Source organism: Neopelma chrysocephalum, unplaced genomic scaffold (assembly GCF_003984885.1).
Source record: "Neopelma chrysocephalum unplaced genomic scaffold, ASM398488v2 Primary Assembly neopelma1_97034, whole genome shotgun sequence".
In the NCBI taxonomy this organism is placed as follows: domain Eukaryota; kingdom Metazoa; phylum Chordata; class Aves; order Passeriformes; family Pipridae; genus Neopelma; species Neopelma chrysocephalum.
The window spans coordinates 1145672-1162891 of record NW_020925676.1 but is presented as its reverse complement, the minus strand read 5'-3'; the positions used below and the strand labels follow the sequence as shown (position 1 = coordinate 1162891).

At 39.2% G+C, this 17220-nt stretch overlaps 1 protein-coding gene across 1 annotated transcript in view; it reads right to left on the bottom strand.

Annotated features, from left to right (window-relative positions):
• The window catches only part of MAN2A1 (mannosidase alpha class 2A member 1), a 113959-nt gene that overhangs the window by 28798 nt on the left and 67941 nt on the right, over nt 1-17220 (bottom strand). The window contains exons 13-16 of the mRNA XM_027671156.1: nt 15635-15800; nt 13557-13787; nt 13323-13445; nt 1200-1314 (exon numbers count right to left, since the gene is read on the bottom strand). Coding sequence (XP_027526957.1) covers nt 1200-1314; nt 13323-13445; nt 13557-13787; nt 15635-15800 — 635 coding nt within the window. The remainder of the gene's footprint in view (nt 1-1199; nt 1315-13322; nt 13446-13556; nt 13788-15634; nt 15801-17220) is intronic.

The following is a 17220-nucleotide window of genomic DNA, read 5'->3' as shown; positions in this document are numbered from 1 at the left end:
CTAATGGTGTAAGTATTGAAACATTGTGATGAATTAGAACTTGTCAGGGAAAAAAAAAAGAAAAAACTAGACAGTACACTCACAAAGAAAGATAAACAGATCATCATCAAACAGATGATGCCAATACCATTTTTGAAATCTAAAAGAAAGAAGGAAAAGAGTAAGGAAGGCTTTCAAAGTACTTATAGCATCATTATTTGTTTTTGAAGGTGTTTAGGAAAAATAATTAAATACTATAAACAAGATTTTAAAAACCACAAAGACAGTTTTGACACGTATGGTAAAAATAATGCTAATACAAAACATGTGTAAGTTCCTTCCAGTGTTGAAAACATTAACCAGTGCTTCTTTATTCCAGTAAATATAAAGAGATGAACAACGGAAAATGTATGTTTCTTAATTACAGAAAGATACACTTAAGCATGTTAACTCAGCATTCTAGAGGAAAATAAATGTATTCAATTCCATTATGATTTCCTCCCTCTTTTATATTTTTAACCGGCCAACTTAATCAAGTTTGGAAGGGTATAGACTTTCCAAAATTACTCTTTACCTAGAATGTTCTTGGAAATCAGCACCTGAACAGTAGAGAAACAAAAAACCAAAAGCCTTACTGAAGAAAAAGCAAGCGAAACTGATACAATGTTATGTCCTAAGAGCAAATAAGTTGATATTTGGTGCTGGTGCCTCTCAGCAGACACAGCCAACTCTGTCATAAGCTCTTCCAGGCAGATGAAGGACATACAGAGGAAGCTCACAGATAACTAAAGCCTACAGTTGTGAAATAAACTAGACTTCTCTACTAATGCCACTACTATTCACCCTTACAGTCTTTGCAACTTTAGAGAAGATATTGTTGTATCTCAGTCAGGAAGCTGGAAACTATGAAAGAAACCACATCATCTCCAAGGTACTTCTATTTTTTTTTCTCATTGTCAAAATTTACAGTTACTTACAGCATTCAGATGACTCAGTAAAGTTTGGAGAGGTACCTCCAACAAATCTGTTGAGTGTAAGTATACCATGACTTAATGACTACCATGATACTCAGAGAGGAATCATTATGCACTCGACCCATAAAGAGTTCAGTTTGATGAATTCTACAATAGTTCAGAAGTGCACTTAAACATTAAAAAGGCAGCCGGGACTGTAGTGATGAAAAATAACTGCCAAGAGAGACAGAATTTCACAACTCTTACCCTGGACTTTATATAGGCGCATGGTATGTGTCACATGGTGAAAAAAACAAACAACTTCTGAGAAAATCCTTCCATGAGCAACTCTTATGGTAGGTGGATCTGTAAAAATGTAAGGCTACAAAAAGAAAAGAGAAAGTCAGAGTAAGTATTTTGGAAGTTTTGCATAAACATAGTGTCAATAAATCAAAGTATTTAATAAATATTAAATAGTATTTTATTTTTTACACTTTTTTTTTTATTTGTTACTGTTCTATGTCTAAGTCTAGTCTAAAAGATTAAAATCAAAATATTACTCTCAATTTCAAATTCAGTAATTTCTTCTTAGAAGACTCACTTTTTCTTTAGCTGAAATTAGCCTGTCTCATTACATATTTCACAGGTATTTTATGAGGATTAATGGATACAATGTCTACAGACAAACACACTAAGGTATTAATATTGCATATATCTGGGTTGAGCTTTTTGGCTATCAAAGTCTTAATTGCTAACCAGTAATCAATTACTATACTTCCATAATGGCTAACAGTTTATCAGTGGTACACCTTGCACAAGGAAAGTTGCCTCTACCTTGTCTTATGAATCAATTTGCACATCCTTTTGAAAAAGAAAGCTTTTTCTTTATCAGAAGCAGCTACAGGTGCCAGTGGAGCTCCTTGGAATGCAGGGTAGGGCTGGGAATCATTAAGAAATGTCAATGAGGACAGTGGCTTATTACTAATGTCTCCCAAAGAGTAGGAGAAATTTTGCATATAGTCAAATCAAAGAGATGAAGAAAATTATTTTTCCATGTAGTCAGGATATTTTGGGTCTTGGTTAGGCAAATGATGACATTTTTTAAAAACAGTTGATCCTAAACTAAACTGTATACACCAGTTGGAAATAGATGGGTGGCTGCAAAGGTAAAAAATGGGTTAAATATTGAGTGTGTACAATGCCAAAACTAAAAATAACAACACATGCAACTACTACTATAAGGTACAGCTATAAATAAAGACTTCAGTCAAAAAAACCCCATCCCAAATACTTGAAAAGCATGTTATACAGAGAGATCTAAGCAGAAAGCTCTCAGAGGGTGACTGTCTCCCTTCTGTATGTACCGATGTCATAAGGACAGATCAGTGTCTTTCTTCAAGCAACAAAACCAAAGATCAAATGTACCTTGAGGAAGGGTGGAAATCAAGCTTACATATATACAGACACATGTTAGAGAGGAACAAGTACAGGTAAATATTGTCCAATATTCTTTGAGCATATAACTGTATGTATATTTACAGAGAAGATTTCAGGATGTATTGTATAAAAGAAGAAATGAAAGAGACTTTCAGAGACTAAAAGCCTATCTTTCCTATTCACATACATACTCTTAGAGCTTCAGACAGAATACTGTTTAATAAAAGCTTTGCCAGTGCTCCAAGAAACAACTCTGCAGCTATGAACTACAGGAATACTTTGTTCAGGAGTTTGAAAGAGGAATTATAGTTGCTTACACTTTGATAAGATGGTTTGGTTTAGGGAGAGATGCTTTTTTTCTACTGATCACCTTACCCACTTCATCAATACAAACCCCCAAAAGAGTGTTTTGGAGTTCTTGATAGTCTACATGAAAAAATGATTAAATACTCCCATTGGGTCTCATCTTGTGAATAAGACGGACAAATGTCACCTATTATGAAAAATCGATTTGCTAGCTGAGAAACACAGGAGGAGTATGGTATTTGGAGGGCACATAAACCAGATGAACTAATATGTCGAGATAAAGGGAATTTGAAGACCAGATCTTAGGTTAGAATTTGAGCTGGCTTTTGGGTTCTCTTATTTCCATGAAAAACTGACAAGATCCATAACTGTAGACTGAATTTTCCCCTTTTGGCAGAAGGGGTGCTATCTCCTTTTCTATCACACATAGGTAGAGAAGACAAACTCATTTAATCTGTGACTACATGCTCCTGTAAGTTAAAAATCCCACAGAGTAATGGGATTACTGACCAAAAGGTGGAATAATCAAACCCTTCAAAATCCTACCTGCAACACGAAGATACTCAAGTTAGCAATGATGGACTGAAACAGCAACTAAAGGAACCCCCAGACAATGAACTGATAAAGCTGAGGTCTTCAGGACAAGCAAATACTCTCAGCAATTTACCTAGGAGAATGTTACTTACTTAAACAGCAGCCTGAAGTAACACCCATCTTATGGTATTATTTCTGTTGTTTACACGAACATTTCTCACTAGGACTCTCACTGGAGCCAACTAGCAAAATGGAGAGGTGCTAGATGAGTAACAAAGGAATGTAAAAAGCTGTGCACTTAGTAGAAAAAATTACCTGAAGTAATTTCCAAAACCAAACATTGAAAAAACCAAAACCAAACCAAAATAAACAAAAAAACCCCACCCCACAAAACAAAATGAAAACATCACTTAAAGGAACTCTTTTCCATTGAGCTTTTTAGTACAAAACATGATGGTGAAATTGACAACAGCTATCAAAATACAAAGAAAGCTGAAATAAGATGGATTTAACAGCTCCTGGATTCTGGGCTATTGCCACAAACACTAAGTTCACACAAAAGAGTCATAAGACTGCACAGGTAGCCAAATCAGCTTCTCTTCTGAAGATAAGGCAACCAATCACACCATTCTGAACTATACAGAAAGATGAGTTGATAGAAAAGGAATTTTAATTTTGCAGATATTGCCTGAAACTAATTATTTATTAAAAATAGTAATTCATAATTTCACTAGGACATGCATTGAGAGAAATGTATCAAAACCAGTTTGCAAGCCCCTAATTCAGACACAGTGCTAGGAAAAGGCACAAAGGAGGGAGATGATTTACAGACAAGTTCTTACTGATACAAAGAGTGGCAATATGATGCATACTCAAGTTCTGAAGGATGACTGATGTTTCCTGATTGTTGGGTGAACAAGAAAAATGAAGGAAAAATATGGTACTGATAGAACAGGAAACCCTCCTAATTCATATTTAGTGATTAGAAAAGCACTAATCCCGGAAAGTGATTTGTTGATAGTTACCAGGAGACATACTATAAAGAGATAATTGCCCAGGTTTGCCTCACCAAAAACACTTCAATGAATCAGGCTTTTAACCAGGAAAACATAGAATAATAGAATCATAGAATCAGCTGGGTTGGAAGGGACCTCCGAGATCATCAAGTCCAACCCTTGATCCACTACCGCTACGGTTGCTAGACCATGGCACTAAGTGCCACATGCAGTCTCTTCTTGAAAACCTCCAAGGATGGAGAATCCACTACTTTCCTGGGCAGCCCATTCCAAGGTCTGATTAACCTCTCTGTAAAGAAATTCTTTCTAATGTCTAACCTAAACCTCCCCTGGCACAACTTGAGACCCTGCCCTCTTGTCTTACTGATAGTTGCCTGGGAAAAGAGACCAACCCCCACCTGGCTACAACCTCCTTTCAGGTAGTTGTAGAGAGTGATGAGGTCTCCCCTAAGCCTCCTCTTCTCCAGGCTGAACAGCCCCAGCCTCTGCCTCTCCTCATAGGACTTGTGCTTGAGTCCCTTTCACCAACCTTGTTGCTCTCCTCTGGACCTGCTCCAGCACCTCAATATCCTTCCTGAACTGAGGGGCCCAGAACTGGACACAGTACTCGAGGTGTGGCCTCACCAGCGCTGAGTACAGGGGAAGAATCACTTCCTTGGATCTGTTGACCACGCTGTTCCTGATCCAGGCCAGGATGCCCTTGGCCTTCTTGGCCACCTGGGCACACTGCTGGCTCATGTTCAGCTTCCTGTCAATCCAAACTCCCAGGTCCCTTTCTGCCTGGCTGCTCTCCAGCCACTCTGCCCCCAGCCTGTAGTGCTGCAGAGGGTTGTTCTGGCCAAAGTGCAGGACCCGGCACTCGGCCTTGTTGAACCTCATCCCATTGGAATAAGCCCAACTCTCCAACCTATCCAGATCCCTCTGCAGAGCCCTCTTGCCTTCCAGATGATCGACACTCCCCCCCCCAGCTTAGTGTCATCTGCAAATTTGCTAATGGTGGACTCAATCCCCTCATCTAAATCATCAGTAAAGATATTAAACAGAACTGGGCCCAACACTGATCCCTGGGGGACACCACTATTGACCGGCTGCCAACTGGATGCAGCACCGTTCACCACCACTCTCTGGGCCCGGCCATCAGCCAGTTCCTAACCCAGCACAGAGTGCCCCTGTCCAAGCTGTGGGCTGCCAGCTTTTTCAGGAGAATGCTGTGGGAGATGGTGTCAAAGGCTTTGCTGAAGTCCAGATAGACCACATCCACAGCCTTTCCCTCATCCAGCAGGCGGGTCACCTGATCATAAAAGGAGATCAGGTTGGTCAGACAGGACCTGCCCCTCCTAAACCCGTGCTGGCTGGGTCTGATCCCTTGTCCATCCTGTAGGTGCTGTGGGATTGCACTTAGGATGGTCTGCTCCATAACCTTGCCAGGCACTGAGGTCAGGCTGACGGGCCTGTAGTTTCCCAGGTCCTCCTTCCGGCCCTTTTTGTGGATTGGCGTGACATTTGCCAACTTCCAATCATCTGGGACCTCCCCAGTGAGCCAGGACTGTTGGTAAATGATGGAGAGAGGTTTGATGAGCTCTTCCTCCAGCTCCCTCATCACCCTTGAGTGGATCCCATCTGATCCCATAAACTTCTGAGGATCCAAACAGCTCAGTAGGTCACTAACTGTTTCCTTCTGGATTACAGGGGGGCTGTTCAGATTCTTATCTCTTTCTACAAGCTCCAGAAGCCAGCTGTCCTCAGGACAACCTGTCTTACTGTTGAAAATGGAGACAAAGAAGGTGTTAAATACCTCAGCCTTTTCCTCGTCTTTGATAACTCTATTCCCGCCCATGTCCGATAAAGAATGGAGGTTTTCCTTGCCCCTCCTTTTGCTATTGATGTATCTGTAGAAGGACTTTTTGTTATCCTTCACAGAGGTGGCGAGATTCAGTTCAAGTTGTGCCTTTGTCTCTCTAATTTTCTTTCTACATGACCTAACTATACTCTTAAATTCTTCCTGAGTAGCCAGCCCTTTTTTCCATAATCGGTAGGCTCTCTTCTTTACCCTAATTTCTTTCAAAATCTCCCTGTTCAGCCAGACCGATCGTCTTCCCCGCCGGCTTGCCTTTCGACACACTGGGACAGCCTGCTCCTGTGCTTTCAAAACTTGCTCCTTGAAGTACGTCCATCCCTCCTGGACCCCTTTGTTTTCAAGGGTTGTTTCCCAGGGTACACTTTGAACTAGTCTTCTGAATAGGCCAAAATCTGCCCTCCGGAAGTCCAACGCAGAGGTTTTATTGACAGCCCTCCTTGCATCCCTGAATATTGAAAACTCTGTTATTTCATGATCACTGTGTCCCAGACGTCCACCGACCACCGCATCTCCCACCAGCCTCTCTCCGTTTGTGAACAGGAGGTCTAGCGGGGCTCCATCCCTGGTAAGCTCATTTACCAGCTGGAACAGGAAATTATCCTCTATACATTCTAGGAATCTCCTAGACTGCCTCTTCTCTGCTGTGTGGAGTTCCCAGCAGACATCCGGCAGGTTAAAGTCACCCACAAGAACAAGGGCTGGCGATTTTGAGACATCCACCAGCTGCTTGTAGAATAATTATCACCCTCATCATCCTCATTGGGTGGTCTGTAACAGACTCCCACCAGGATACCAGCCTTGTTGGCCTTCCCCCTGATTCTGATCCACAGACACTCAACCTTATTGTTACTGACTTCAAGTTCTACAGAGTCAAGAGACTCTCTAACATATAGAGCCACCCCTCTACCTCTCCTACCCTGCCTGTCCCTTCTGAAGAGACTGCAGCCACCCATGGTAGCACTCCAGTCATGCGAGTCATCCCACCATGTTTCCATGATGGCGACTACATCCTAGCTTTCCTGCTGCACGATGGCTTCCAGCTCCTCTTGTTTGTTACCCACGCTGCGTGCATTGGTGTACAGGCACTTCAGCTGGACTGTTGATTTGACTCCTAACTTGGGCTGTCCACCCTTGGGCTCCTTTCTGGAGAGCCCGGTTTCAACCCCTTCCCCCTTCAAACCTAGTTTAAAGCCCTCCTTATCAGCCCCGCCAACTTATGGGCTAGAGTCCTTTTGCCCTTGCTAGATAGATGAAGCCCATCTGGTTTGAAGCGACTAGGTATGATGGAATTTGCCCCATGGTCAAAAAACCCAAAGTTCCGCCGGTGGCACCAATCCCTTAGCCACCTATTGACAAGATGGGTTTTCCTACATCTTTATGCATTGAATGGATGGCCTTAAAGAGCTGAGCAAGCTCCATCTGCCCGGGTTTGGGATTAGAGTTGTCCTTCTCCTAGGATGACTGCCAGAAGGCTAATGAGCTCATCCTGCCCAAGCATGTATTGTATCTGGCCCTGATACAATTGTCCCCGAATTCTCCCTGAAACATCTCAGCCTTGGCCATATTGATCAACCTAACTGGTCTACTCTGGCCTCCAATCGGGAGGCCTGGAGACACACTATCTTTAACACTGCTGATGCTTTTGAGAAAGCACGCAGGATCACCCTTGAGGAGAAAAGACAACGTAGAAAGAATCGTGCCTTGCAGAATATACCTCCTAAGGAGTCTTTCTGCTGTTCCTTTTGCAATCGGCCATGCCTATCTCGCATTGGCCTTTTTAGCCACCAACGTGCTTGTAAAAAATGTGGGTAGAGCCCTTCCCAAATCTTCGTTCGCGAAGCCTAGCCATGATGCATTGAATGTGCAATTATTCACATATCATTGTAAAGATCCTTGGAGAGATGCACAAGCCTGTGAAATTATCCTTGTCCTGGACCTGAACCACAAAGTTACTTTTGACATAAAAATGTGACTGAGAGGCCACGTGGAAAGAACAAACAACAACACTTATTTGCAAAACTGACTTGACAAAGCCCTGGTCTGAAATCAGTTTTAAGTCTGCTTTGAAAATGATCTTGGACTAACAGACCTTCCAGTATGAAGGAATCATAATTAGTCACACCTTAAATTAGGAATAAAAATATTTTGGTCTTATATCCAGTGGTTGGTCTGAAGACTTCACATTCTACAGAGTTAAAATAAATAGTTGTTACATGTTGCAGGATTCAAATTGTGTGAACAATTTCTATTGCATTTCTGTAGGCCTTGCTTGACATGACTTTAGAAGTTGTAAGTTGTGTCCTGGTTAGAACGGCTGGGACCAATTCATCCCTGGATGGGTGTAACCCAAAACTGTGTATTCTATAGCATCCATGCCATTTCCCAAAAACTGCTGTCAGTAGAGGCCTGCAAGGTGGGAAGATGTTCCTGTACCCTTTTATGGAATTCCCTGCTCTGATATCCTTATATGGAATTCCCCGCTCTGATACCCTTATATGGAAGAGGGACTGAGCATCCGCATGCCCTTTTATGGAATTCCCTACTCTGAGGGAGGGACTGAGCACTCCCGCCTGAACTGGAGAGTATATAACTGGGAGTTTCAGAGCCTTGCGACCTCTCGTGGGATCCAGAGGAAGACTGCAGACCACCGCGTTCAACCAGACTGAGACCACCACCCTCGACTGGACTGCAATCACCACTTCTGACCAGACTGCAGCAGCTCTCCCACCAGCAGGTTTATCCCCTCTCCCTTTGCTTTGGACTCGGGGGTGGGCCAAGGTACACCACTTTTGTTCATACCCCAGGGTGCTGGGTATACATTTGGGCTTTGTGGGTTAAAACCAATTGTCTGTCTGTATAATTGTACTTATTGCATTATTTTAATAAATTGTTATTCTGACTTTTAAATCTCTCTTTTGAATTGAGTTCATTTTCCCTTGCTGGTTAACTTTTAAACCAGCACAAGTTGTAATGTTTATACTTATAGACTGTGTGAAAATATGTAATGTTTATACTTGTTGGTTGTGTGTCTAACTGTAAGGTTTGAGAACATAGTATGTTTATAGCAAGAAAGCCTTGAGAAAGTACAGATAAAGGTACACCTGCAGATTTCAGAAAGCCCCTAATTAGGAAGGTCTCTACATGCCAAGTATGATTCCAGGTCGCGTGGACAGAACATCAGGTCCAATGAATTGGAGACATGAGACGCGTGTACAGACTGAGCTATCCAATCACCTTGTTGTAAGCATGTGCCCAAAACAATCTAAACTGTATAAAAGTTGACTTAATAAATAATAAATTGAACATATGGCCGACCATAATGGTCTGTGAGCTTTATGTTTATGCCCCTCCATCAATAGTTACAGAATCTGTTCCACTCAGCTCCACTGGAATGAAATCCATTGTACAAGATTCAGCAACCTGCTGAGGCAGGTTTTGTTGTGTCTGGAAAGCAGTATTTTTCAGAAACAGGATAACAGAAATATGGGTCAAAGGGTCCAGAAACCATTTTTCTGTACTCATATTCAAGAGAAATACAACAACCTTCCTTTGAAAGAAAGTGGGCAGGGGGGCTGGGGAGAAGTAAGCTAGAAATTTTAACGCAGAATACTTAGAGTAAAATAATACCCCATGGTTTCCTAGGATATCTTAAAATAATCAAAGCAGGTTCTAGAGGGTGGAGATCACTGGAGAGATACCTTCACCTGAAGATTTACTGGCTTGTACAGAAGATAGCATGGCATATTGCAGCCTGAAAGTATGAAGCATGGGCAGTAAGCCTTTTCCCTTGTAGTCAAGTAAAGCACTACTAACCCTCTTAGTGTGGTCAGGAAATTTCTGATAGTGCAGCACACTGTTGATGTGGATGTCACACAAGCTATGCCCAGGAGAAAGTTTTCCAAAACAGGTGAATTGCCCTCGATAGGTCTGAGATTTTAAAAAAGAACTCAAGACAAAGCCTTCCGGAACAGTTGTTTCTCAATAGCAGATTACCTTTCATTTGGCAGGATTTGAGATTAGACTGCGCTAATCTCATGTATTTAAACTCTAGCACTAGAAATCCTGCAGGGAAAAAAAGATCTCTTTTCTTATATAATCTGTTAGTACATAAGTACCTATGGGAGCTAGTACATATGCAGAATCATACACCTAGCTGCCTGAGGGAGAATCAAAATTTCCTGGGTCTACAAAAAACCCATCACTTTGATACTGAAAAAATTATTTGTGAAACAAAAAAAATCAACTACTCACATTGATCCCACAAACATTTAGCATCTGACTCTTTGGAAAAAAATCTGCTTTTCTCCATTCCCTACTGATATTAAAAGGGCTCGTAAAAAGTCATCACATATTGTCTTGAATACATAGAAGAAAATCTAGACATTTAACTGTTTCAAAGTTTATTGAATACTGTTTTCTTTTTTCCCCCCAGATCTAAAGATATACAAAATCACAAGAGAGAAAAACATATTTTTCCTTCATAGATGGGATGCTTTTGTTTGTATTTGTTGTGAGGTCCAAGCAAATCCATTTCTTCCAAACTTTGACAACACTGTTAATCAGTAAAGCAGCACTGCCAGTTAAAAAAACTAAGATGCTGCCTTTCTCCCTGGTGCTTTCCTTTCGCTCTATTTTGCAGAAAATACAAAGGCACAGTAGGAGGACCGTCCTACCTCTAGAGCTGCAGCATGGAGTCCCTGCTCTCTATCAGTGTTCTGGACTTTGCACTGGTGTCTTGGTCTGAGAGTGCTACTGAACTGGTTTCACAGTTTAACTCTTTGGAGGCAGCAGGGTCAGAATATCCCATTGCCTCAACCCCAATATCCCCTGTGCCACAAGCCCAATGGCAATGTTTTCCACGGTGTCATATACCCTGACGTCCAGTAATTCTTTTCAGAGCAGTGACAAAAAGATACCAGTGCTCTGTGTAGCTTCTATTTAATACTCTGCAAATGACTGTCACTAACCCAGGTCTCTGCTGATGTCCAGGATAGCGCTTATACTAGAGGCCCAATCACCTCTTAGCAAGAATGCACTCCTTGCAGCACAGCAGGCTGGTTTTAGGTCAGCCACGAGGATGATAAGTCTAATGAAACTCTTGAAAGGTTTAGATCCATGTACATTACACCACACAGACCATCATGTGCAGAAAACATCTACTCATAACAGCCTACTGATGACCAGAAATGCATTGTATCTGTCTATTGTTCTGAACTGGAAACCTAGCATATTTCAGCTCCGAGTTTCCAAAATTAAACTGGCAGAAGAACCCAACAGCAAAATGTCACTATAAGTACTATAGTTAGACAGATGATTAAACTAAATGAAGAAAAACAATTCCTGATCGTTGCAGAACTAAAAGTAAAGTAAACCAAAAGACTTATCAGATGACAAATTAACCAGTTAATGAAGGCAAAGACAGGATATAACTGTACTCATATGAAAAGAAAATAATCCAACATAAAAAACAAGAATTCTTTGCAAATTTTGCAGTAATACATAGCATGAGTGGGATAGGAAAAAAAGAAAAACAAAATACCTAGCCAAAAATCAAGAAAGCTGCCTGTAATCTACCCTACTGCCAATTCAAAGAAGGACTGAGAAAATGTTAGTCAATCTATATCCCACTGAGAACCCTGAACAGATGGTGTTTCTTTTCAGACAGAAAGTGTTAGTTTAAACTGTTTTAGAAACTACTATAGAATTACGTTGTTATTCCCAGTGGGACAACTTAATTAGTGTTATTAAAATGCAAGCCAAATGAGCCTTATGGTGAGGCATAATAGTAATGAAGCAGAATTTTCAGGAGCATCATGATTTCATTTTTATTGCATAAAATGTTACAAAAGCTGAACACCACCCTTTTTTATGTTAACTAAAAATGCACTTAAATTTAATTTTTCCTTTCTAACTCTGCTTGCAGACATGTGACAGACCTTTTCTGTTTAAACCACAGCATTTTTCTACCTAGATTTTTTCAGACTATTTTTATGAAGCAAATAGCTTAATAGTGTAGTTAAAATTATATAACTGCTAGATTTAGTGATTATTGTTTTTACAAGAAAAAAGATGAATTATCATATATAATGAAAGTAGTTAGTGTGACCATGCAGCAGGTGAAAGGTAAAAATTAAAAACCATAACCAATATTTTTCAGGTATTCACAGATCAAAAAAACTGACATATAAAATTAAGAATAAGTAAACCCTGTTTAACATATCTGAAGTAAACAATTATGAAACTAATAGTTTAAAACTCTCAACTCACAGACCTCAAAATGTGTGCTTCTAGGAGAGACTGCTAAAAGAAAAGGAAACTGTTCTGTCCTTTGCAGACTGCTTTACAGATATAACAGGGAAAAAAAAAAGAAAGCCTAACACCTTTCCCTGCTCAAAAAACCCTAGAATGATTACTCTTGCTTATTTCCTGAAGCAGCAAACATAGAACTCCCAGTTTGCCTTATGCATGCAACTTCGGTTTTCACAGAAACTCAGCAGAAGAAATATGCCGCAAACCAGCTAGCTTCATAGATGTTCATTATTTTATCATTTGCTTTCTGAAATATCACCTTTCCAGTTCCAAAAGGGGTATAGTAGATTCCGTATGGTAATTAAGTCAGTGTAAACACACTGCCATTTCTGAATTTCCAGTTTCAAAAGTAATAGGACTAGCTGTTACTCTTCAGTAATTACACAGCTAAAAATGCAGATAACCCCCGGCAACTAAATCAGAACAGTTGCTTCATACTCTGTCTTTACATTCACCAATAGGGACTCAGTTTCTTAATTACTATATTAAACTAAATATGCTAATATCAGCTTGAAAAGTAGTGTGTTCTGAACCAGAAGCTCCTCATTCATAATAAAAAAATATTAAAAATCAGAAAAATAAAGAAGCAGAAATGACTCAGTATGAATTTCACCATGAAAAGTGACTTCTTTTATGGTATGAATAACGGTCACATCTCACTGGATTACTTGCAAGGGTAACATCTTAACTTTTTTGGTGAATCAGAAATATTCTCCATATTTTTGCATTTCTAGATTTCTACTGTATTTTTACTCTGATCCAGGCTTATAAAGTAAGGACTCTTGCCAATCATTTCAATAACTGATGTCATTATGTCTATCCACACAATTTTTGTTTCAGTTTTGAGAAAAAACAGCTCTTCCAATCTGTATTTGCAGAATGCTTCAAGTTACTTCAAGATTATAATCTCTTCGCAAACAGAAGGTTTACCTTGGCATCTCCATCTGGTAAGAAGAGATAAGCTCCACTTTTATCTCGGTTACTTGTAGTTCCATACCAAGCAAATTCCACCTTCATTTGATGGTTTTTACCATCTTCTTTGGTATTTATTTTCTAAAAGGACAGAGATTCGTGTTTGAAATAGTTGGATCAATTTTCTACAAATAAGCACAGAAGTTCTCAAAAAAAGTAAAACATAGGGGTTTGAAACAAAATGCAACACACCTCCAGTAATCCAGACATTCCTGAAAACCACAGTTTCATGTATGCATTTTCTAAGATTATATTATCTGCAGAATTCTCCATCTCTTTTATCTTGAAAATTCTGTCTGCCTTCTCCTCCCTACTATTCCTTATGTATATATTATAGTCAGCTAAGACTGCTTCTGAACTCTCATCCACTGAAAGCTGGTAAACTCCAATCCCAAGAGGTGGTAGATGTGCCACAAAAGAGATCTGTTGGGAGCAAATAAGAAGCCATTACTAAAAATAGCAAAATAACAACTGTTTACACTGAGTTTATGCTCAGGGTAACTCTTTTTTTCCTGAATAATTTTAGGATGGCTGAATTTTTCCCATAGTACACAAATGAATATGAAATTACAAATGACATTCCTAAATTAATAGCTGAATGCTAAGAAGAATTAACAAACAAAAATATCTGCATCACTAATTTGCCTGGTATCAAGATCACCATTATATTAATGCAATAATAATTTCAAATCTTGTTAAGAAAAAATGTTAGCTGTAATGTGCAGTTCTGAGCATCTTTGCTGTTTATTGGAGATGCATGTGTACTGGATCAAGTGCACACAGATCTTACTTACAACTTAAGTTTAAAATTTACATTTAAAAATACAAAAATTTAAATAACTAAATACAAGGCAAGTGTCTCATTTTCAGTCTCTGGTTATTTAAGAGCTATAATCTGCAGAGAAGAGTAATATGCCAGGCACATCTCCAAAGCAATTTGCTTAGAACTAGAGATCCAGATAAGTAATTTTATTTCCTCTTCTTCAAACAATGACTGTTAATTCTTGTGCTGGTTTTGACTGGGATAGACTTAAATTTCTTCATAGTAGGATATATGGTGCCTGGTTTTAGTATTAACCACACTGATAATACAGGGATGTTTTAGCTACTGCTGAGCAGTGCGTGCTTATGCAGCATCAGCCCTTTCTGCTTCTCATGCTGCTCAGGTTGGGGGTGCACAAGGAGCTTGAAGGGGACACAGACAGGACAGTTGACCCTATCTGACCAAAGGGATACCCCAGGCCATGTGATACCACACTCAGCAATAAAAACTGTGGGAAGAAAGAGGAAAAGAGAGATGTCCAGAATGATGGCCCTTCCGAAATCACCACTACACATGATGGAGCCCTGGTTTTCTGGGGATGGCTGCCCACAGGACACAGTGACTGAATTCCCTGCTTTACTTTCTTGTGTGCACAGCTTTTGCTTTACCAATTGAACCATCTTTACCTCAGCCCACGAGTTTTCTCACCATTGCCATCCAGTTCTCTCCCTCATCCCACTGGATCAGTCAGCAAGTGGCTGTGTGGGGTCAAGCTATTTAATTCAGTTTACCTCCAATAACTACTCCTTTGGGACACAACTGAGAGACACTTATGGAATTATCTTTGCAGGAATATTATGCTGAAAGAAGTTCTTATGTCAAAAGGAATCAGAATGTAAGCCTGAAAGTCATAAAGTACTATTACAATAATACACCACTACTGTATCACTAGAAATTTAATTAAATAAATTTCTGATGTGGACAATCTTCTATAATGGCATATAACTCAAAAATTCTCAGAATCCTTGCTTCAAAAAAAAATCCAAGAGGTGGACTCAAAGACATATGTCTAGCTCGAGTATCTGGAAGAGAGAAAAAAAATCTGAATCTAAATGCTTAAGTCATTGTCCTTACAAGACCTTCCAGCTGGAGTGCTTGAGAACATACAGATTGTGTGACGGTGTGTATAGACCATCACCTGAAGAAAGAATCAGCTTTAGAGAGTTAAGGGAAGAGATAGACATTAAGTATTTTCTGTTCATGCAGCTGAAACTCATCCTTTAAATGTACTACATCATATCACAAAAGTTTACTAACTTATCATTTTAAGAAACATCAATGCCAAATCCTTATATGTTTTTTAATTAATTTTTTTTTCTTAAAACAACTAAATAGTCTACAGAAGATAGAATTGCCAATATATAAAGTATGGTTTTCATTTTCTTCAACTATGAAGCTACAATATTTGTCAAAAATACTTTAATGCTTTTTACTTGAAGTAGTGTACCTGATATGCTTCATGTGATACTGTAGTTGCTCCATCCCAAACAGCACTAATCTGGACAGTAACAGGTTTTCCCAATGGAGACAATAATTTAACTTTGGGTGAATTCACATGGACTGAAACCACTGAAAATCGCTCTTGTTCCGTGGGATTATATATCAAAAGGTATCTGAAAAAACATATTTACTAAATTATCTCCTGGCAACCAAGTTTCTTCCTTCAGGTTTAATATTACTACACATATATTTTACATACAGAGCATTAAAACAACATTAGAACAATAGGTACATACCACAACAAATAAATATACAAAACATAGCCAGGAAACAATGGATATTCAACATCAATTCTCCGCAGGTCTTCTTTTCTTAATGCTAGTACTTCCGCAAGAAATTTTGAATATACCTTACCAAAAAATACATTAATTTATTCTGTTAATTACTAAAGAATTTCCATTACAGTTGCAAGCACAATCAAGATATTTAAGGGCATTTTAAATTTATTTTTCAGGCTGAACTATTCAATTCTCATCCACAACTGCTTCCCCTTTAACACAGTTTAGAAACAATGAAGTAATGAACAAAACCTGCTATATATATATATATGTTCATTATATATATTCATTAAAGGAGGTAGTTTGTCTCTGCTCTAAAGGAAAGTACAAAATTATTTAAATTATAATTTACCAACATTCATTACGGCAACTGTTTGCATATCTTCACAGGTGCATATGGAATAACTATTTTTTTATGTAATCTTATGCCTTTTCTTCCATTTGAATGCAGATTATATTATTAACTAAAAGAATCAGTCCTGAGCTGAATAGAGTGACTTTATTTGCCTACTTTTTAAAAATTATTATTACAGGTTCCTAAATTGTAAGTATAGAAAAATGAAATTACACCAGAACATTTGTGCCTCACGCAACCTGTAGGACTATCATTGTACTTCATGTCTTTTCATTGACAAGCTCAAAGGATGCACTATTTTCAACCATTCCCTGAAGTTTCCCTCTATTCATGTCATCCTTTAAACAAAGAACAAAAACTCTATCTTCTATCTTCTTGATCCTCCCCACTGTAAAGCACAGTTTACTCCTCCATGAGTATCTTTCAACAGTTTCCATGCTACCCATTTCTTATTTATCAAATCACTCCTTCAACATTTCTTCTGAGTAGATTCTCCTCTGCACTCTCTGCTCCATTTCCTACACAGATACCTCAGGGTTTAGTCTGTGGTTTTCTTTCCCTTGCTTTCACATCTTAACCTTCAAATTTAATTACCCCCTTCACAGATCAAACCATTTCACCTAGCATTGTCTCCTTCCACTCAAACTACAAATTTGTCACTCAGGTCTTTGACTTAAAGATCACCTGTAGCTTGAACCTCTTCCCATAATTTCACATTCTGACTGTAACTCTTCCAGGTTCCCTACCTGAATATTTAGTTGCTCTGTGCTCCATTATTCACTGGCACTGCAGCACAACTAAGGTCCTGTGAACAAGTTACTTACATAGCTAAACCCTTTAATCTTTTGTCTTTTCCAACATTAGCTCTGTACAGACTGAGGGTAGCGCTCTTTCTACACA